At 41.4% G+C, this 23,045-nt stretch overlaps 2 protein-coding genes across 2 annotated transcripts; one reads left to right on the forward strand and one right to left on the reverse strand.

Moving 5' to 3' along the window:
* Nucleotides 1-656: 656 nt before the first annotated feature.
* On the reverse strand, nt 657-12,313 carry bco2a (beta-carotene oxygenase 2a). Its single transcript, XM_058086216.2, has 12 exons — nt 12,178-12,313; nt 9,090-9,291; nt 8,805-9,016; nt 8,113-8,228; nt 7,888-7,990; nt 7,694-7,822; nt 7,464-7,624; nt 7,180-7,347; nt 5,549-5,686; nt 5,181-5,363; nt 4,121-4,231; nt 657-3,371 (listed from the first exon to the last, which is right to left on the reverse strand). The coding sequence occupies exons 1-12, from the start codon at nt 12,197-12,199 to the stop codon at nt 3,255-3,257; spliced, it is 1,662 nt and encodes a 553-aa protein (XP_057942199.2). The 5' UTR covers nt 12,200-12,313; the 3' UTR covers nt 657-3,254.
* Nucleotides 12,314-12,835: 522 nt separating this feature from the next.
* Nucleotides 12,836-22,712, forward strand: snx19a (sorting nexin 19a). The gene is made up of 12 exons (XM_078787743.1): nt 12,836-13,104; nt 14,001-15,473; nt 15,565-15,703; nt 16,536-16,636; nt 17,231-17,350; nt 17,439-17,557; nt 18,220-18,310; nt 18,379-18,526; nt 18,707-18,830; nt 20,979-21,163; nt 21,245-21,332; nt 21,548-22,712. The coding sequence occupies exons 1-12, from the start codon at nt 13,063-13,065 to the stop codon at nt 21,660-21,662; spliced, it is 2,745 nt and encodes a 914-aa protein (XP_078643869.1). The 5' UTR covers nt 12,836-13,062; the 3' UTR covers nt 21,663-22,712.
* The last annotated feature ends 333 nt before the right edge of the window (nt 22,713-23,045 follow it).

The raw sequence follows: 23,045 nt of genomic DNA on the forward strand, positions 1-23,045 counted from the left end.
CTCCTGTTGCTTTCACCCCCCCCCCTTTTTTTTCCTTTTGGGTTCTTCTCAGTGGAAGTGCACATCTGTTGTCCGGCCACACACACACACAGAACCATCCACACCATAAATACTGTATGTAATGTAGATCCCAATGGAGCACCTGCATTAAAAAAGAATTCAAAAAAATAGAGTAAAAGTTAAAAAAAAGCCAATCCAATATTATGTGTTTAAAAGAAAATCATACCACCCCCCCTCCTCCCCACAAAAAAAATAGGGGCTTGAATCAAACCCACACTCTCTGCCTTAAAAGGCAGCAGCTGTACCATTACACCACCACTGTGTCACCAAAATGTCAGAATTCACGTGCTCACATTTTATTCTCTATGATGCACATCCTTTGCGCATTTGTCAAGAATGCGCCCACTTGCACAAAATAGAGCCTCCATGGATAAGCTCCTAAGCTCCATTTCCGGTTAATGGTTATTTAAGAACATTTTTAAAGATTTGCGTGGCATCCAACAAGATGATGGTTGCACTTTTGATGCATTTTTTTCCCAACTATTGGAGGTTCCACCGTGATTTTAGAACACTATTAATTGGAATGTTATACCGGATCTCCCTGCAAGTGGTGCAGTCCTGGTCCTTGAGGCCATTTAGGGGACTTGGCAGCATATGCACAGCTCTCTAAGTCCCAGTGGGGCGAGGACAACATAACTTCCCTCCAGGATGAAAATATTTGCCCTTGGCTGAGAGGATCCCTCCCAAATGAACAGGCTAGTAATAGTGTAACGGAGCGTGATATTTGGTGTTTGCATGGGGCCCACAAAGTCTCATTGGACCCCTGCTGGGATATATTTGTTGAAATTAATTCAATGTGGCACCTCTGGAACTAAAACATTCCTCCGGCGGCTTTAGGTTGTTAAGACGCAATTTACCCGCTCCTGGCTCTCGCTAGTGTTTTTTTTTAAGTGACGGTGTTGGGGGTCAGATTTTCCCATTATTTAAGAGTCACAGGTTTGAGCCCTCTTTAATAAGCTGCCATTGCGCCTGCTTTGTGTTTTATTGCAAATGTTCAGTGAAAGATTATATTCACACTTTGTGTATCACAAATTAAAACACACACAATCTTTCATATTTCCATATGTGTTTGAACATTTTCACACATTTTTATTTCCACATGCTGGTTATGCTGGTCGGAGGAGAGCAACTGCTGACCCCTGGTGGTCATTGTTTTTCTGGTGGCCTACCTGAATTTGTGGATGAAAATACTCAAAAAACATGCGTTGTATTTTTATGTCCCAATATTATGTTTCATTAAATATATATATGAAGAAGGAGATATATTTAAAATGAAACAGGGAGCAGGTAAATTATTTCAGTGTGGATTTGTTATTGTATGGATGTGTATTTTTTGGTTTAAATATACTGCATATATTTATTTATGACTTGTAATTTAATGCATGTAAATTCAAAATAATTTTCCTAATGTAAAATAAAATGTGAAAATATTTTTAATATTGTATCTGTTTAATGCAAAGTTGAATTCACAATCTTTATTGTGTTGATCATGTTGATAAAAACTGAAACCAACTCAAAGTATCACATTTATATTTAAGTGGCATTTTGATTCAAATTTGACTATGTTTAGAATTCAGTGGAAAAATAAGAATTTATTATATTATTATTATGCTATTTGGCAGCACTAAAGATTGGACAATTTTCTGCCATTTGTGTCATTTATGTTGAATCTCCCTGCCTCTTTCCCTTGCTTAATATTGACAAGAACATTCAGTGAAAGTGAAGCTCACCTCATCATGTTATTTGCATTTAACTTCCAGTATTTTTGTAATGTTCAGCCTAAAGTCCTGTTTTTGTCTGCCCTGTGTAAACTGAACCTTGTGCCGAGCAGGACTTTTTCTTGGATCTGTATTTTATACACTTATGTAACATTCAACATGAACTGAGCTTGGAATAAAACTGAAGTCCGCTCCAACAACATTCATGTCCTGCACGTCCCCTGAGGTCATTTAAAACAATTGACTTTTAAGGAAATTATTCCTGCACACATGCATTCCAATATGCAAAGTGGTCAAAAACAAGGATGGGTATATGTATATATATTTTTTGGCATTTATTACAATTACAGATACAAAAAAAACCCACAATTGATGAAGTATTCCATAGTGTAGATAAAGGCATAATTTCCTGGTATATTGTATAACTCAAAGTGATCATGTCAGGAGGTCAAAAATATTTAAGGCTTTTTTATCTGTAACTCAATCAGATGGTTTTGACTTGATTCACATTTGTATACAAAGCACATACAAAGCGTAAAGAAGTACAATATTGAGTACAATAAAAAGAACCTGAAGAAGGTTAGAGCACTTTGTGGGTGAGGTTTGGCAGTTCTGCAGTACAGATGTGATATATATACGTATATATAACCCTACGCACAGGTGGTCCTCGTCAAATGTCATGTAGAGTCGTCCCTCGCTATATCGTGGTTCGAATATCCCACCCTAATAACAAGAATTATGAAGTGGTTGCTGTGGCCTATCATTGGTCCAAAAAATTGTAAGTTATATTTTGTATTCTGGCATCAGTATGTTATGAGACCTCATGTTAGATCACATGACACTTTCACACTGCATGGAGACTAGCGCCTGAGCCACCAGAGCCGACATGCCATGGCTGAAATGTAGTGGGAAAAAAAGGTTATCCTCTCATTCAGTGTGGAAGTGGTACATTTTGGGGTCTTTGTTCGAAACACTTGCTTAGTTTAGAGTAAGTAAATTTGGAGAAGCTAACTAGTTAGAGGCTATGCTAGTAGAAGCCATCTTTTTCTCTGTAGTGATCAAGTAGCCTGCGCATTGTGTTGTAAACAAAAAATAATGGCGTGTAATAGTGACTATAGAGAGTCATAAACACACTTTCTAAGCTGTGACTAATAAAATTCAGTTTATTAATATTGAATCCTAATTCACGGAAATTCATTTATCATGGTGCAGTCTGGAACCAATTAACTGCAATAAACGAGGGACCACGTTAATTATTCATTAATGGGAGCATATTCGTAACCACGATAGACCATAACACGGAACCGAGGACCACCTGTAGTTTGTGATCTGCATCCAGTCTTCATGTAACAGACTTTGTAAGGCTTATAGCAACAAATCACCTCAGTAGCATCAATACACTGGTTACATATCATCATACTTAATTTATATTCTTATTATATCTGAGCACAGTGTAACATGTCATAACAGATTGATTCAATCAGAGGCATTGAAGGTACCATGGAAGCCGTAGGGTATGTTGACAGGCACGTTGGCTCTTCCCAACTCCTCAAATGTCTTGGCGTTCAAAACCAGCAGGAATGTGCCTTTATCCTAATGTCGGACACGAAACAAAAACATTAGAGATCTAGACCAAATATATTGCCTTGTGTAGTGCTCCTGAAAACGAAACAAAAACAACACATACAGCAAGTTATTGCATCACATAAATCAACTGATTTGCCGTAAGGCATGCTGGGTAGTCCGGCGGCAACAACAGTATGAGCTATGAACAATAAAAGATTGCTTATTAAGAGTATGCTAACGTTCCTTCTTGTTAATTTCCTTGGCGATCTCCTCAGCATGCGACAAACATGGGAGAGAACCTACCAGAAGATACCCAGCATGCCTTGCGGCTGCACTATATGGGTGTAATTGTGAGTCACATGTGTTGACGTGTTGTGTTTGGACTCAATCATGCCACAATAGCACTGCAAGCCGTGTTGTTGCATGTTAAAGTGAACGCCTTCATGGAGATGAGTACTGATTCAGTAAAAATCAACTCTTGAACGACTCGTTCGTGACTCGCACATCTCTATTGTGCATGAGCAGTCATGTCCTGACACCTCTTTTCATCCTGCCTAAGCATGGAATGTGTTTTCAGGTTTAACGGATCAGTGTATTGATTACAAAACAGTCGGTGCTCATGGTAGGAACTCAGTGTGACTCCAACAGTGAAGGTGAAACAAGGTTAGTTGACAAGAACAGCCTTGATTAATAATAATATTATGGGATATCCACAATGTCTGACTTTGCACATGTTTCTTATTTGAATAAAGATAATCTACTGCTAAACATCTTACCTGTGAAGGAGAGACAATCACAGAGAGAATAACGCCATCGTCCTCCTCCACGGCGTCCGGTGACGGCACAAAGACGGGCTCTGATGGGAAGAGACCCTTGTGGCACCAAACCTGAGGTCACATGGGGATGGACTTGAAATGCAAGTGGTAGAGTCACGTCGCTCTATTTTTAACACCTTAAGCCATTCTCCGTCAACCAGGAAGTGGCAACATTTAAAACTGACATTATACACCACTGATGGGTGTGGCTCTTTTCTGTTATAGATCCTTACTTTTCGCTATCCTGTCACATGGACTCTATTCAGTCGCTGTTGGATATTAGATGTACTGGGGCGGAGTCTGAAATCAACTTCATGTATTGGAGTGCCAATATCGGATATATACGATGCCCAATAGCCCATGTCGATATTGGATTGGGATATCCCTAATAAGGAGCTAACTGGCTGCTTTGTTCTTGTCAGAGCGCAAGCTGCTGATTGCAGAAACTGCCATTCATCGCAACGTGGTGGGACAAATAGTTTTTGGTACTTTTCAGCTCATTCCTCACTAGTCCTCACTAGGGTCGCGGGGCATGAGGCTGTCTTCGGGCAAGAGGCGGGGTACACCCTGGACTGGTCGCCAGCCAATCACAGGGCACATATAGACAAACAACCATTCACACTCACATTCATACCTATGGACAATTTGGAGTCACCAATTAACCTAAAACCCACACATGCACTGGGAGAACATGCAAACTCCACACAGAGATGGCCAAGGGTGGACTTGAACTTAGGTCTCCTTGCTGTGAGGCCTGCGCACTAACCACTCATCCACCGTGCAGCCTATTGTCATTCAATTGGGTATTTTACATCACTTTTCTCTTAAGGTTTGAGGAGAAGTTTGTAGTAAGTGGAAGCTTTGAGGAGGAATCAGTCAGGTTATCGTTGGGTCAGACCTTAAATGTTTTTCTCGTTAATGTCTGCTGCATAAAAACAACTCAGAATGTGTCGCATCAGCTCAAAGGCGAGATCAAATCTGCTATAAACGATCATGAATATACATTACGGTGTACACACACCTTCAGCGTCTTGTCATTCAGGTCCATCTTCAGCAGGGTGTCTCCAAACATATGCCTGAAGCCGCAGCCGTAGAAATAACGATAAGGCTTTGTGTTGTATCTCTCGTAGTTGATGTGGGGGAGCTCCAGACCGCCATACTGGTATAGGTCATCACCATGGAGATCCTCGTGTTGGCAGAACACCTGATGACAAGAGAGGATGAATTAGTCATTGTCATGCATGGTCAGCAGAGTCTATGAGTTTAGCTGGTGGGAGCTTGGATGTAGTTTGTTGACTGGATTTACTGGTATTTCTATGGCAGACACGGTTATTTATACTGGCATATTATTATTACTGGCATAACTATGCATCCTTGTCGCCAACTCACCCTAGTGCTGTCGGTTTTGGTGCATGTTGCTGTACTGGAAGGACGAGTGTTCAGGTTCTGGTCTGTTGGCGTGTCATTAGTCACGTTAAGGGGTAAGACATAGCGGCGAGGTAAAGTTCTGCTCATGCTGTTGTACACCTGAAAGGGAAAAATGACATCCATACATCCATTTTCTATACCATTTTTGAAGGGGGAAAACGACACATACAATAGATGTATTTTTAGATTGCATTGTTTTCACGTCACCGATATCCGATCAAATCTGTGATTGTGCAAAATAAAACATATATCAGCACCTTGCACGTACTAGATTGGGCATAGTGAACCTAGCAAACTTTGTTGCTCTGTGTAGCACAGGGCAGAAAAACCTAGCATGTTTTTGGAATGTGGGAGGAAACCGGAGTACCCGGAGAAAACCCACGCATGCACGGGGAGAACATGCAAACTCCACACAGAGATGGCCAAGGGTGGACTTGAACTTGGGTCTCCTTGCTGTGAGGCCTGCGCGCTAACCACTCAACACCGTGCAGCCTATTGTCATTCAATTGGGTATTTTTTTACATCACTTTTCTCTTAAGGTTTGAGGCATAGGCAGGATCGGGCATAGTGAACCTAGCAAACTTTGTTGCTCTGTGGAGCACAGGGCAGAAAAAAACGATACCAATATGGTCTGATATCTAATTTTTCTGCCAATACAATATTGGCCAGTAACATTGGTGGGCCCATATTATGGGATATCCCGAGTTAGGACTTACTGCATATAGTGGTGATTGTAGTTTGACCCTGAAACTGATTATTTCTTTTCCACGTTCCCAGTCCCGTGAACCTCAGAGGTTCCGCTACAATATATTACCCTGAAGCAGAGGTAGGGAACCTATGGCTCGGGAGCCAGGTAGGGCTCTTTTGATGACTGTATCTGGCTCTCAAGCATTTCTTACCACAATGAAAATGTATTTTTGCTAACATTTTAAAGTAAACATCACAGAAATGAAAACAAAATTAACAAAATTAAAAATAATATTAAAAATCAACAACTTTTTTATGCATTTTAATTTGTCCATCTATATTCTGCTGCAATACGGCCAACCATATCTATCTTTCCTGATATTTTCCAGGTCAAACACCAAAACCTGATTATTACTGGGTAATGCTGTAGTCTACCTCGGTCATTGAGATGTCAACATGTAAATATAAACTTTTCTCCTTTAGTCAAATAGTCACCTAGCTAAAGCTGCAGAACCAAGCCTTCTGACGAAGATGGCCAAAAGAATGAAATATACTGAGTATGGTGCAAAATTATGCAGCAGCAGAAGTTGTATTAATGGCAACAAGTATTTGATTTATTATTAGACACTGCGCTGCTCACGAAAGTGTGCTGGCCACACCCCATTGGCGTGCGGTAGTGTGCCTGGTCTACACAATTAGAGCCCATTATATCTAAAACTGTTGGTCTTACATAAAAATGCACACATTTTATTGCATTCAATGTTTAAAAAAATGTATATGGCTCTCACAGATACACATTTTAAAATATCTGGCCTTCATGGCTCTCTTCGCCAAAAAGGTTCCCGACCCCTGCCCTGAAGCATGCATTAAAGTAAGGAAAAGCGTCAATGATGTAATGAGCTGACCGCATCTAGTGCTTCTCCCGACTTGCGTAAATTCTGAAGGTGGTAGATGTTGATGGCTTGGCCGTCATCTGAGCAGCACAGATCCAACATCAAGAATCCATCTTCTTCGAAGGCATTGATCTGATGGAAGGTGGAGAGTGCTTTGGTGTGATATTTAACTGGGCTGACCTAGATGGATGGATAGATAGATACTTTATTCATCTCCAAGAGCACCAAGGCAGCACAAAGCACATTTTGAAAAGGTTTCTTGAGCGATTCCTAAAGCTCAAAAGGCAATTGCTCACCTCACCGGTACGCTTGTCAATGAGGTGAAGGATGGTTTCCAGGCTGGGGTCCCAGTGGATGGCATCAGAGAATGTCATCCCCCTCATTTTACTTGTGATTATCCTCAACAAGTCAACTTTAATTGGCTGCTCAATGAACACCACATAATTCTCCGACATCGCTAGACGGGAGAGAAGGTTTTTCTTTTTAGGAGGAAAAGGTTCCTAGCAGCCACTGGGTACATTCTTACCAAAGCTGTGGTAGTAGGAAGGTTGATACTTGTTTGCAGGTTGGATGGAACAGAGAACTTTGGCACCTGTCAGGTAGTTTTCGGTTTCTGACTTCTCAGGAGGTACACTAATGATGTTGTACATGGCTCCTGGAATAGGCACAATGTCAACGTGTAAGAAATTTCAAACTGAGCAGCGGAAATGATGTACTGACCTGAGCGTCCGTAGGAGTTGCCCATATTGTAGGTGGTACCATCAGGGTCATAGTGAGGGTGGGCGGTGGCTCCATTAACAGCAATGAACTTGCTCCAGTCTACCTATAATGCAATTCCAATTATGGCGTGCTTGCAAATAACGCAAATGTACTGTTCCACCTTGCTGCACTTTGCTAAGCTAATACATTGCATTGAACTGAATGTAGGCAGTGTATATTTTGTACCTGTTCCAGGGTTTCTAGGTTCTCTGGGTTCACCCTGTGCATCAGGTTGGTCTCTGTACTGACATAATAGTCTCCCTTGTATTTCACAAAGTTGACATTGGCATTGTCTGTGGCCTCTGCGACAGACAAAGACACATACAGTTATGGTCTGGAAGTAGAAGGCTCCAGTGCTCATTCTGTTGTTTTGCAGGTCATTATTCGGAGGAGCTAGTAAACAAATGTCCTCTCTAGTTGCCCCGTACTGCAGTACATTCTCTAGCATAATAATGTGTCATGAGCTCCGACACAAAGTAAGAAATCAAAGTTTACACAAACACTGGCACACAACAAACGTAGCTATTTCAGTGTTTGTTAGTGTCACAAATATCACTATGGATGTCCTTAGACACTCAGTTCCACACGAGAGTGGTTCTACCAGAACAAGACAAGACGAGATTGACAAGATGGTAATACGACATTACATGCTTCCGCACTCTGTGTGTATGCTACCACTCCCCCCGCCTCCACCCACTGAGACAAAAGACTGTGTAACGAAAGGGCTCACTCCGTTCATGATGTTGTTCTATGGAACAAACGTGCCAAGGTGGTGCAAAATTACAATTAATTTATCGTGTGATTAATTAATTCAGATAATAATTCGTCACCCCAGGCCTGTGACACCCCTACCATCCACAGAATATGTTAATACTCACTCGGGACCTCAAAGCGAGAGAAGAATCGCTGAAAGATGTTTTTACAAGGGTCGGGCATGGATAAGGTACCAAATTCTGACATCATGATGCGATCCTGCTCGCTGTTCTTCTTGTAAGCATCGCTGTGTAGAAAGCGACTCATGTATGTCACCTGACCTTTCTCCATCTTGAACTGGTGTAGCATGGCCATGCCATCAAACCAGTGGTTGAAGCTGTGGCCAAAGAAAAGCACTGTCATGTGGGGCCTTGTATTGAAATACATACAAAGTGTTTTGGTTTACTCACTGAGTGTTTCCAAACTCAAACTTCCCCGGGCCATTTCGCAGCAGGCTGCCATTGATCCAGTGGGGAATGGTTCCTTGTACCTGAGCAGGGATTGGATCAGGGGTCTCTTCTGCAGTGCGAACCAAAGGAGCGATGGTCTCCAGACCTTTTTGTTCTGTCCTGTTAACTTCCTTCACCTTATTGTTGCCATCTTCTTCACACACTAATGGTACATCAATTATGACCAAGGAGAAAATGCAAAGAAATGACTAAGAACATACAGTGTCAGGCATTTGTAGGTAAAATAAAAGGCAAATAAAGTAAAGAAACAAAAAAGTGTTTTTATTTTCAAAACGTACATATAATGCCATTCTGTTTCATTATGTTTTAAAATGAAATCAGTTCTGGCGGTTCGAGGTTGGCCGGTTGATTTTCGTTTCAATGCAGATCCAATAGCTCTGAAGTCGGTAACCCATAACTAGATGGTGTTTGGAGCTGCTACGGGATCATGTCTACCAAGATTGAAGTGCCAACGGAACGCTCGTTGTGTTGCAGTTACAGATTGGTTTGTTTTGATAAACGTTTCCACAATGAAAGTGCAAAGCTCACCAGTCCAATTCATGGCAGCAACTGAAAAAGAAACTAAAAATAATGGCATTATAAAGAAACAAAGCGAAATGGCATTATATGTACTTTTCAAAAATAGAAACACTTTTTTGTTTCTTTACTTTATTTGCCTTTTATTTAACCTACAAATGTGTCAGATCATTTTGCCTGACCCTGAACAAGTAGAAGGAACACCATAAAATATGAAACTGTCACACAGACCACAGAGCCTTTAGACAATTTTAGCCATTTCAGACAATATCAGATGTGTTTATTGTTAATAAGTCAATAACCAGGCCCCAGTGGGATCCCTGTATAATTTCATACAACATTTCAGAGACAACTTCTTGATATGTTGTCAACTAGTTCATGCCTTCATACTCCAGTATAAACGGTTGATGACAATGTACAGACCTCTGCTGGTCATGCGTCCCCCTATACCCGCAAACATTCTAAATACCTGTCGCTGGTGTTCCAGTAAGAAAGGCTCCCGACTTCACTGTTGAGTAAACAAATTGAAATATTCTGGAACGATGTTGACAGTGAATGTATACCTATATGTAAAAAGTGCATACTTGGAATACAGTACACCAAGAGGACGTTATTTATACATCACGCCAGGCACGATTCTAGACGCTCCTATATTGGAATTGTGGAACTGCATGGAGTTAGAACAACTATTACTAAGGATCAAGAGACAGAGTTCAACCAAATATGAGAACCATACACAGATTTTCTATTCTATGTACATTTTGAAACTGTTTGTCACAGGTTTAATGGCAACTCCATGGTTCAAACTGTTACATTATTGAGGTACAGTGATGATACAATTAATCTTGGATGATGTTCTTTAATGTATTGATTGTGGGTTTATTAATTCAGGATACTGGGGGGAAAAAAGGACCCAAATCCTGACAGAAAAAAAAATGCTTGCAAAATACGCACACAATTTCCGCTATGCAGATAACACCGACCAAGTACAGGAACTTCAATAAAAATCCAATAAAAAGCGGTTTTTACTTAGCATGGGAAGCGCCTTGAATGCGTTCTGTTTTGTTTTTCTAACACACACCAGCTGCTAAGCAAGAAGCTAGGCTGTAGTTATGCAGGCAAATGTGGATAGAATATTATTGCTAATTATGTGTTGATATCTAAAAATCATGTAGCATCCATGCCACTTGCCATTGTACAGTATTCTTCTTGCATATGTAGTGGTGACGTTAGAGAAGAAATGGACAACAAAGAGGTAAGGAGGAAAACAGGTACATCAGCACCATTCTAGAAGGATGACGTTATGTATAATATGCAGGGTCAAAGGTCAGCATCCTTGTCTCATTAGATGAGTATGCAATGACAACATCACACACCAATGTCAGACTGACAAAACGTGACAAAGTGACAAAACCGGTTTGTGTGTTGCCTCATGTGTGTGACAACAGCAGCTGTGATCCAGTGGAATAAACATTTGGATAGTTTCATTAAAGAAATGCAGGAAATTGAGGGGATTGTATAAATCCTGCACACTCATATTGGAGATTTTCTTGTGTTGTGGTGTCTGGCCTACTAATTGAAGGCAACTCCCAAAGCACATTGATTGTGTTAAAGAAAGCATCTGACTTGAATTTAACTTAAGTCCAGTCCATGGACTGCAGGCAGTTGTATTGTACACATGCATACAGGAAATGACACAGTTCATCTGTTTGTACATCTTCAATATAGGCCCCTCCGGCCAAGTCTTATTACATGTTGTGTAAATATTGGGACCATAATACTATTGTACTGTGTTACATTAGTGGCATTTATGCATGATAACTATGGGACATTAATACTGTACATATACAGCATGTATTTGTGGGTATTAAAAAATTAGTTTAGTTACACAAAAGTGGTAAGGAACAATTATATTATTGAGTAGCATCCTTTAGTCATATATAGTACTTTTAATAGTAGTACACAGATCTAAATATTGGAACTTTAATACTGCTGTGTCAGTAATACACAAGCAAATAGTACTTTAAACATCTAAACACTTGGATGTGAACATTTAGGGAATTACCTACACTGTATACGTTATCACAACACCAGGAGCATCCAATAATGATAAATAAGTATTATTTTCTGGTAGTACTATAGTACTGTAACGGTTAGTAGTCGTTATTGTACAGTAGTCATTAACATAGCAGCAATAGTGTTAGTATCACAGATGTAAACATTGGACACTGTACTGTAAATCTGGATTTGCATTATGCATTTACATAACGACATTCATAATCCACATGCATGAACATATAAGCAGTACTAACGCATTGAAACAATACACCTAACCATTGGGGTGACTATACTGTAAATATGGGACAGTAAATAAGTATGATAATAATATATAATAATAATATATGGTATATGCCAGCAAGTACCATCATCACAGTCAAGTCGTATCATTCAATCCGCATTCAAATGAAAAACATAATTGGACGCAGTTTGTACTGGGCTGGAAGCATCTTACCTGTATTATTGATAGGAGACATGATAGATCGTAGCGATGAATGAATAGTAGTACGGTCCTTGTATGAAGTAATCTACGTGCACCTTGCAGTCTGAGGCAGTATACTGTCGCGCTGCTCTGCTCACTGCGTCGCTGTTATGTAACATAACTATGACGTAGTTCATTAAGCCTTGGCACACATTGGTGAACCTCCTACCAGGACTATATGCCATGACTAGATTCCTCTTCTGATTAAAAGATGTACATTTTGAATACCGTTAGGGTTATGGTATACCTAATGTTGTGGTCAGCCCATGCAACATTGTACTTTACAGCACAGTATACTGTCGATGATGCTCGAGACCTGAACGAATCCTTCACAACTGTCGATTTTTTCCCTGTATCGGGTACTCGATTCACTTCAGTGAGTGACTCATAGGAACTTGCTTCACTGAAAGGAATCGAGCTTACCATCACAGGTGTGTAAAGCCTCCCTCCTCCTTCTGCTCGGGGTCGACATCTACATGTGCACCAATCAGGAGATTTAACAGCAAATCTCCTGATTGGGAGCTCCTTTACTTCAGAAAGCCCAATCGTTCGTGAATGACCCATTGCTATATATATAGCAGCCGTTTGTAATTGTACACTTACAGTAAAGCCCAACTGATTATGAAACCAAACCAAAACACATTTTGTACTGCAGTTATTTTAGCCCATGCAGAGTAATTATTTATTTGAATAATTGAATACAAAATGGCAAACTTTATTTAGGAAAGAATGAATACGAAGAAGTAAGATTTCTATTCTGGCAGGTAAAGTGGACACCTAAAAGAGCTCGGTGTACAAGTAGGCTGATCCAGATAATCTTTGTTGGAGGATTAAAACACCGTGTCCACGGAGAAGCATATGGCCCTATCGAGTCCCAGACATGAATCTTTAACCATTCAGGTGACGTATTTCGTTGTTAAGAGTAGTGGCTACATAGTTGTAGAATTTACCAGGGACTGCCGTTAAAGATAATAATTCATTCCCATTAAAATTCGTCTAAAGTCGTTTTCTTGAACGGAACATAATTAAAAGTAAATAAATAAATGATGACAGATAACTGTAAAACATGCTGTGAAAGTGACGTGTTATTTGCCATTTTGTGCTGGTAGAAATGTAAACATTTAGCTCTATTTAAGCACCTGCGTTCACGGCAACGATTCAGATTGTCATGGCAACAGTAAATCTCGCTGTTTCTCGCGAGATGGCAACGGTGCATTGTGGGTTAGTGATGTATCTCTTTGAGCAAACCATCTACAAATCAGCTTTAGGTTGTGGACCGAAATCGACATTACCCTACACCTACATAGATTTATTTATTTTTTCACATTTTGCCAGCATGTTGCTGTAGGCAAAATGATCACTTTTGACCGTCTTAGTGGGTGTATTAATGGCTGTTTCTAACCCTGTACAGTTAAAAATATTTTGACTTTTAGCCTGAATCTAACGCACTTATTAAAGGGGACCTATTATGCTTTTTCCACTTTTCTGACCAATAAATGTAGTTAGAATGTTGTATTGTTGTAAAGTATACTAAAAACTGGCTACTACAGGATAAACAATCCCACAGTGACCTGATGTTTGTGGTGAATAACGAGCATATGGAAGGACACTAGTGGTATCACGTATTAGTACAAAGTGGTGAAAATATGTTGCAGTTAAAGAAATGTATGTAATATCAAACTAAAGACCTTTAGTTTAAGTATTTTTAAAGCATCCATTTATTTGAAAGTCCATCATGAATCCTGATGTCAGCGGTTGAAGTTTTATGATGACTAATAAATGTCTTATTTGCTCAGGATACATTTCAACTGTTGGCTATAATGTCTTCATCCAAGCGCTCTAATCAATGGACTCTGGCAGAGCTTCTGGGCCAGCGGAGGCGGCTGCTTGGCCTTGGAGTGCTGCTGGCTTGGTTGGTCCTCTTCCATCTCCTTGTGAACGTCTGGCTCCTCTGCATCTTCACCAGTCTCCTTGTGGCTCTTGGGGGTTGGCTTGGATCCCGAGCCATTCTGAATGCCAACAGCCTTCTCCACTTGGAGCACTTCCTACCTCTCAGTGGGGTGACACCTCCTCTTTGCACAGCTGAACACGAGTGGAGGCTCAACCATGAGATACACAGTGCTGTCCACAAAGCTGTGCGCGACTTTGTGTCCTCCTGGTATCGCACTCTGCTGCCAGAGGTGGAGGGTGAGTTTGAGCGTGCGGTGCGTAATTCCATGCTGGAGTCCGTGATGGAGCTGAAGGAGCGTGCAAGGCGAGTGGACAGAAAAGCTCTAGTTCAACATCTTCTAGAGCTGTACGGTGGCCACCTGCAGAGCTACATGACAGCCAGACGCATGCAGCAGACACATGGAAACAGTGTTAGCCTTTGGCAACTCTACCAGGAAGTAGAAAGCCCTCATCCGGCTCTGAGCGATGGAGCTTCCGAGCTTAGCTACGCAAGAGCTGTGGTGAACCTGGTCTTGCATGTGCTTGTTCCATACCCTCAGATGGAAACCAGGACAGGAGGGTACATGGTTACTGAACTCATCACCTGCAATGTGCTTCTGCCGCTCATAAGCAGGGTGTCTGATCCCGATTGGCTCAACCAAACCATTGTAGATATCTTCAACAGGTCAAGAAAACCCCAAGATAGCACCCTGTACAGGGGTCAGTTCCATGAGTCCTGGATCACCTGTCAGTCGTCTTCCGATCAAGCGAGTCTCGCAAGCAAGAGCAGCTCTGATCTTTATGAGCTGTCCAGCCCGGCTAGTGAGGAGGACTCCGAATGCAGCATGCTTAGCTTGACTTCTTCTGGGAAGGCTGAGACTTGCCACCCAGGCCTGCTCACACCGTGTAAGGTCAACTGCTGCTCCCTCACATCAGGCCAGTGCTCTCACCTCCAAGACAGGAACGTACTTTCAGTGGACTCTCTGATGCAGTCTGACTCTGAAGATGACATGTCCAGACGTTTGTGTGAATGCGGTCCCTCCCCCAACTTCTGCAACACTGTGAATTTAAAGGATGAGGTTGACGATTTTGGCTGCTTTGCTCCACTGAAAAATCTCGGGCCTAAAGTGGTTGTGCCTGTGGACTCCCACTGGCCTGCAGAGATTGCCCAAGAAAAATCCCCAGCTGGTTCTTCAAGGGGGCTTTGCCTTGGCTCCTTGAACTTAAACGCTTCAAACAAGCCATCCTCGTCAGTGAACATCCAGAATGTGCATATTGCTGGAACTGTCAGTCCAAAGGATCAGCGTGGCACTGGAGCACATCCTCTCTACACTATCACGGTAACTTTACACATCCAGTTATCTCTGACCTCATACTGTATCTGAAGATGTCGTTTTTATTTCACAAAACACTGGATTTTCTCTCCTCTAGTTTGAAACAGCAACATATCCTGAAAACGGCGATCTTCTGCAGTCTATGACTTATCACTCGGTCAATCGCAGATACAGCGAGTTCCTCAACCTGCAGACACGCTTAGAGGAGAACCCTGAAGTCAAGAAGTTCATCAAGAGTGAGCACTAATGAAAATCCGCCCAAGTAAACCTATTGAATACAGGTGGTCCTCAGTTTACGACATTCTGTGGTTATATGTGCAATATGCATTGTATATATGCATTGTATATATTTTGGTCCGTAACCACGAGGTTCGCTTGAGAGCTGGGCAGAATACACAGCAGTATGTTCTCAGTATTGATGGCACTTATCACTTGACCATTATTAAAGACAAAGTTGGTATTGTAAGGATGACGAGGAGGTGGTTGATCAACATTCCCTTTACTGCAAACACAAAACAGTTGGCCGGATCATGCCAAAAGAACTAACTATTCAGAAAGGGACAGTAATAACAGTGTAGTGGTCTTAGAATTGCAATGGAAAGGTTGTCAGTGCTTTGGTTTTTATGTTTTATTACTTGGAAAACTGTGGTGAGACCAGCCATGTTGTTTGGTCTAGAGACCACTGAGGAAAAGACAGGAAGCAGAACTGGAGGTAGCAGAGATGAGGATGCTGTGGTTCTCATTGGGAGTGACCAGGATGGATAGGATCAGGAAGGAGTACATTAGAGGGACATTACACGTTAGAGGTCTTGGAGATAAAGTCAGAGAAGCCAGGCTGAGATGGTTGGGACCTGTCCAGAGGAGAGATAGTGAATATATTGGTAGTGACTGTGTCCCCTGAAGGGAAAAGCCGAAAGAGAATGAAGAAGAAGAAGACATGTTCTATTCGCAAGATCCAACTTACACCAACCCTTGATTTACATCACAGTGTAGGAACTGAACTCGTAACCTGAGGGCCACTTGTACCAAGAACCATGTACTATTTCCAGGAATGGTCTTGTATTGCAGATATAAAAGGTCCAAAGAAAATGTTCCCTGACCTTCCATTTGGAAACACAGACGGTGAGAAGGTGGAAGCCCGTAAAGGTCAACTGGATACTTTCCTCAAAGTAATTATTAGAACTAGGATTAGAACTAGGATTTCCTACATCCCTAAATGGATTTAGGGATGTCCCGATATTCAGGATGGGGCTCAGCTGCCCATCCGATGTATTGTGAAGATCAGATAATATCTGCTTCTGCCACAAGACCGGGCTGATCCGGTTACCGTATAACATTTGTAACTTTGGGCCACATTCCCACGGAAGGTGTGGCAATGCACCTCAAAGCTGGTTGCCACTCGACTCTCGCCACTCGGAAAACGCAACACCACCATGCAGACATGTCCACCGTGTACCGTGGTGAAGTTAAAAAAATGTAAATCGGGACATCCCTACTACAATTTCCCAAACTTTCTTACCTCAAGACCCGCATTAGAAATGATTAAACTTAGTGAAACATAATATGCCATAATGTCGACATGTACTGTACATAAAGTAAACAAAAAGAACACAACTGATATAAATGTGTTACATGAAATATATATCCTTAAACTATTGATAATCAATAAAATATTCCACCCAATAATCCACTTGTGACCCTTCATTCCACCATCACTGTGTATGTTTTATCACTGGAATTTAATCTCTTCTCTTTTTTTACAGCAATTAAGCAGCATTCCCGAGACAGCTATGAGTGAGGACATGCAGGAGTTCCTGGCTCTAAACTCAGGGGTTTGTACATATTTTGAAAGGAAGCCTTTTGGCAAGTCAAGAATCGACAAGGTGAGAAGGAATATGTGCACTGTGGATGTTTGAGATAATGAGAAATCAGTTGATCATTTTACAGTCAAATCTTATTTTATCTTATTAGATGATGGAAAATGCTTTAGACACACTGAAGACCGCTTTTCCTCATCCAGAGGCCTTGAGTCCTACAGAGGACCTTGAGGGAGACTCTGATGGGAGAACAATGGACAGCAGAAAATACAGGTGAGACTTCTGGCACTTTATTTGTCCCACTGAATATATTTTGTGTGAGCCTTCACATGTTAATGGTCTTATACGGTAAATGTTTAAATAAGGCGCTGCTGTCTATGTGCTTGTGTAAGCTTGGTCGTCTCAAACCCGGGACCGCACAATCTGTTTGACCAGGGCTGGACTAGGACAAAATTTGGCCCTGGATTTTTGCTTCAGACTGACAGAAGAGTCGGTGGATTCTGCAATTTTATTCAAGACAGTCAGACTAGAATAAATAAATGATAATACATCATATGGAAGTGGCACCGCACATTAAGTGCTTTGCGCACACTATAAACCTTGCAAGCCAACCTGTGTTCTCGGTGGTTCTTGGGATGTGTGGCAGCTTTTTTTCATGGCAGTTCAACAGCTGCCGCAGTGTTAATGTCCACACAGAAGCTAGCTGTAGTAATTTTACATGTGGTCAAACGTACTTAAGCCCAAATTGCTGCATATGACTATGATTGCTTCCTGTTTTTGCACTCACAGGAACTGTAGTTCTTGTAGTGTAAGCAAAAAATTAATCTAGAAGCTACAATTCTGATCATTATTTTTCACTTTTATATGTTTATTTTATGCTTTAATGCATTATGAGTGCATTAAAAGTTTGTGTCATTTCTGTTTTCCTGGATCAGGAGGCTCATGTTCCCAAGCAAAGTGTCTCCATCTCTCAATCCACCCGACTTACATCCTAAAGTGACTTACTGCTTTAGTGAAGGCAGCCCTGTAAGTTGCCATACATCATCCTATGCAGGATCCTATTTATTGATAACAATGTGGACACTTTTCTCCAGGTGCTCAATGGCATGTCCCTGTCCAGATTGGAGAGCTTTGTCCTGGAGCAGGAAAGACATTTATGTGACCCACAAGGCAGAGAGACAGCCAAGCAGAGTGAAACTTCAAGTGCTGAAAAGACAACGTCTGGGAAAACTCATGGCACAGGTTTATAGTCCTCACTTCCACATATAATTTCAATACAGTCTTGATGGAAAAGTCACGTACACGAGGTGTAGTGATAATGTTCGGCCACTTGATGGCAGCACAACACATCTTTCTGTCGCTGTTAAAGAGTCCACTGTTATTGCGCTGCTACAGTATATTGTTTTCTTTTTTAATTTTCAGACACAGCTGTGGCGGATGTTGCTCTGAACATCTTGTGTTTGTTGATGAAGGACCAGTGGAGTTGGATGTGCACTGAGAACATCCAGAAGACCATCAGACTACTCTTTGGCACTTTTGTTGAGAGGTTGGATTTACTTTTGCTTTTTGTGTCTGTAGCCTTTCATAATTGTTTTATTCGCTGTTTAATAACATTAGATGACATTTGTCCATCATTATTGTCAGCCTCCAGCCATTGTTTTCATCTATCTGAAGCAAAGATGGGATTGATGTTTCATGACCACATTGTCTTTGAATACAGTATGTGGTTATATGCTGTGATGTATGAACGTGTATTAGTTGCCACTTTTACTTACACTCAGGGCCTCCCCGGACTGAATTGGATGCCATAATAGGCAGTTGTCGTCACCACATCTCTAGTACTTTACTGATCATTCATTAATTTTATACCACTTATCCTCATAAGGGTCGCAGGCGTGCTGGAGCCTATCCCAGCTGTCTTCGGGCAAGAGGCGGGATACACCCTGGACTGGTCGCCAGCCAATCACAGGGCACATATAGACAAACAACCATTCACACTCACATTCATACCTATGGACAATTTGGAGTCACCAATTAACCTCGCATGTTTTTGGAATGTGGGAGGAAGCTGGAGTACCCGGAAAAAACCCATGCATGCACGGGGAGAACATTCAAACTCCATACAGAGATGGCCAAGGGTGAAATTAAACTCGGGTCTCCTAGCTGTGTGGCCAATGACCAATTAACAGCAATTTCTATACCATTTGACTTTAACCTGAATGTATTTATTTTGGAGTTATATGAACTCAAAGAAGGGCTGCACGGCGGATAAGTGGTTAGCACGCAGGCCTCAGAGCTAGCCATCTCTGTGTGGAGTTTGCATGTTCTCCCCGTGCATGTGTGGGTTTTCTCCGGGTATTCTGGATTCCTCCCACATTCCAAAAACATGCTAGGTTAATTTGCGACTCCAAATTGTCCATAAGTATGAATGTGAGTGTGAATGGTTGTTTGTCTATATGTTCCCCTGTGATTGGCTGGCGACCAGTCCAGGGTGTACCCCGCCTCTCGCCCGAAGACAGCTCGGATAGGCTCCAGCATGCCCATGACCCTTATGAGGATGAGCGGTAGAAAATGGATGAATGAACTCATAGGAAAGAAATTGCTGAATAACTTTTAGTGCCAAATAACGAAGTGACAGAACAATAAAAGGTTGTCCAGGGTAGGATCAAACCCACACCATGTGCATTTAAATGCAGCAGCTGTTCCATCACACCACCAGGATAACATATGAAGGGGTGAATTTTATCCTCCTGCACGTTTGTGTGCTGTCAATCATGGTGGCAAAATGGGCAGCTCAGATTACTCGCCTCTTTTTTTTTTTGCTCTCCTGCCTTGGGCTAACTTGGTGCTCTCAGCAATGTGCAGCCTTTGCACACTTGCAGAGAACACGCCTCCCTATAAGCAAAATGGGGCCCACTATGGTATAACACTATACCTGTGTTAGTGGCACTATTTTAAAGATGGCTACACTCCACTACATGTTTATGTTAAACAGCATAGATATACAACTAGTGTTTTGAAGACCAGCCAATTATTAACACAGTATCAAGAGAGCGAGGTTGTTAAGTGACTCTTTAAACTCTGTAAGTTATAGGAATGTTGTAATCTCAATTTATCTAAGTGACAATGTGTGCCCACTCAATTAGGAGAGTCTGTGGGGACGTCCTTGAAAATGCAGCTTTTTTCATAGGATATTAGGTGTATTTTCATTTGCTTATTTGTTAGATGGATTACATCTTGTTTCACATCTTGTGAATTCTGTATAGCATAACCTTAAATTCCCCTCCCAGGCATTGTTTTTAAGATATGCCTTTATTCGTCCCTCAGTGGGGAAATTTGTAATTGAAATTTGCATTTTTACTTCAAATGCAATGTTTATGCCAAACTGGAAATTCTAATTTCAACAAAGGCTTGTCTATGATTAACACTGGGCTTGTTTTACCGCAAGGTCTGTGGGAACGCTGCTTGTTTAAGCTCCGGTGTTCTGCTGTCATTAACCTCACTGCCACTTTTGGATATGTCTCTGGAGCTTTCAGGCTCCACTGAGCATGTCACTAAGTGATTCAAGCTGCTGTTATGTTTGAACATTGGTGAGCTCGATTGTGTTGCATCACCTTTGCATGCATGGCTTGAAGATGTCACATATTCACGAAAAGAGTCTATATATAAGGTGTCATGATGATTTTTGCCCCAGGTGGTTGGATGTAGGGGTGGCCCACCTCACCAGCGCCCCCTGCTGGGTAATTTACCTCCAAGTACTGCAGGAGGCCGTGTGGCCCGGAGGTACCCTGCCCGCTCAACCACAGCCTGAGCGCAGCGCTGCAGAAAGGGAAGAAACCAAGGAGAGATGCCTGGAATGTCTAATGCAGCTACTTCCAGGTTTGCTGCAGCGTCCACATGAATTGCCATTTCGGTTTGACAAGTTCCGTGTGGTTTATGTTGATGTTTGTGGCTGCATAGAGGTCATCACTGACATCTTAGGCAGCGAGAAGTACAGACTGAGCTTGGAGACCATGCTGGAGTCTTTGCAGGACCACCACATTAACAAGTGAGTCATCAAGCAATTGCTTCACTCCTTTTTACAGCACCCTGTCACGTTTAGACTACATACTGTACAACTACTTTCCATTGGCTGTGTAATACCCACTGACAGCAATCCACATCATAACTTCAAACATATGCACTATGATGCATTCAAAGCTTGTGGTTTGTTCATCATCTCACTTAAGCCTCTCATGAAGCATGTTGCATGTTTGCATGCAGGCATCTCCTTTACTGCCTCTGTGAGTTGCTGCTTGACTTTCTGATACCAGAATGGAGTGATGATTCCTTCCAGACATCTCTCATGCAGAGTCTGTCCAAAGACAATCCCACATGATGGTCACACTACACCACAGCTGTCCCACAGCTGGATGTGCAATGGCGAACATTATGGAGTCATACCTGGGCTGTCGGACTGTGAGCAATGGCGCAACAACATAGGGCTGTGTTCTTGCTCAATTTCTATTAAATGAGTTTTAGATATCCATCATCCAGATCCATAATGATATCCGGTAAAAGAGTGTTATTAAAAATTCCTGCCTTTACAAAGATCATGAGACATTTCTCCAACAACAATATAACCTGGGATAAGAAACACTTACTTTTACACCGGATACATTCGCCAATATGTTTAATACCGTGGTTTGCAGTGCTTGAGAACTGCATTGTCTGTTTGTAACAGTTGTATTGGTTTGTGTGTTATTTTCACATGTTTTTCTCTAAGATTTGCATTTACACACAAATCCACTCTATTCCCAGAGAAACCGCCCCACTATGTTAGTGAATAACTGACCAATTCTATGATGTGGGAGCCCAGAATTCAATTTCACCAATAAAGCCAACAGTGTTGAGCGCTTCCCATGGTTCTTTGACCTTTTCTTCCCAGATGATCTCTTTGATACAGCTTTAATAGTGTGAAACATTCTGGCACTTATTACATTCCCAATGAACCATGGCACTACATAAAGATGTGCCTTTTATATTTGGCTTGAATGGTTAATTAAGAAAAAATGAGGAACAGAACAACCAATAAGGATTTCGTGTTTCATGTGGCAATGTACTGTAAATCAAAAATATCTGCTGACCACAAAATATGACAAAAGTGGTCAAAAATGGAAATGGAAAAAGAAATATAGTATGTTATTTATTATTTAGACACTTTTAGTGGTCCTCAAAAACCCTTTCAATTCACCATACCACTGGTATTTTTGAGCTGCTTATTTGTTTTTTTGATGAATCTGTTTCATTGAGCACCATGATCATAACAGTTTCATCATAATTCTTCTGTTATTTGATAACTTGCGCAATATTTGAGCCCCTCCTTTTTGAGTCGCTGTAGCTGCATCTCTCCAGGTAACTGGTGTTTGTGAGTGACAGGAAGAAAAGCTCTGGCTTACTTCCATATGCACTGTACTGTTAGTGCATTACATTGTTGGCAGTGCAGTCACTCATTAGTACTGATTCAACTGGAAACAAGTTTAAGATGCAATTGGAGGTATTTCCGTCTTTATTCTCTACTCTAAATTGTCTCACCAGCTTGTTCAGTACGGCAGCCTTTATGGGACAATAGTCATTTTGCAGTAAAGTTGAGCCATCAATAATAAGATTGTGTTGCAACTTTAAGATAAACAGTTGGACCCCCAAAATATCCTAAAATGGTGATCAATGTTCCAAGCTTTTTTGAAAATCATGTTAATTTTTCCATGGATTTGACAGTGAC

Source organism: Doryrhamphus excisus, linkage group LG21, assembly GCF_037039965.1.
Source record: "Doryrhamphus excisus strain RoL-2023G ecotype Guam linkage group LG21, RoL_Dexc_Guam_v1.1, whole genome shotgun sequence".
Taxonomy (NCBI): Eukaryota; Metazoa; Chordata; class Actinopteri; order Syngnathiformes; family Syngnathidae; genus Doryrhamphus; species Doryrhamphus excisus.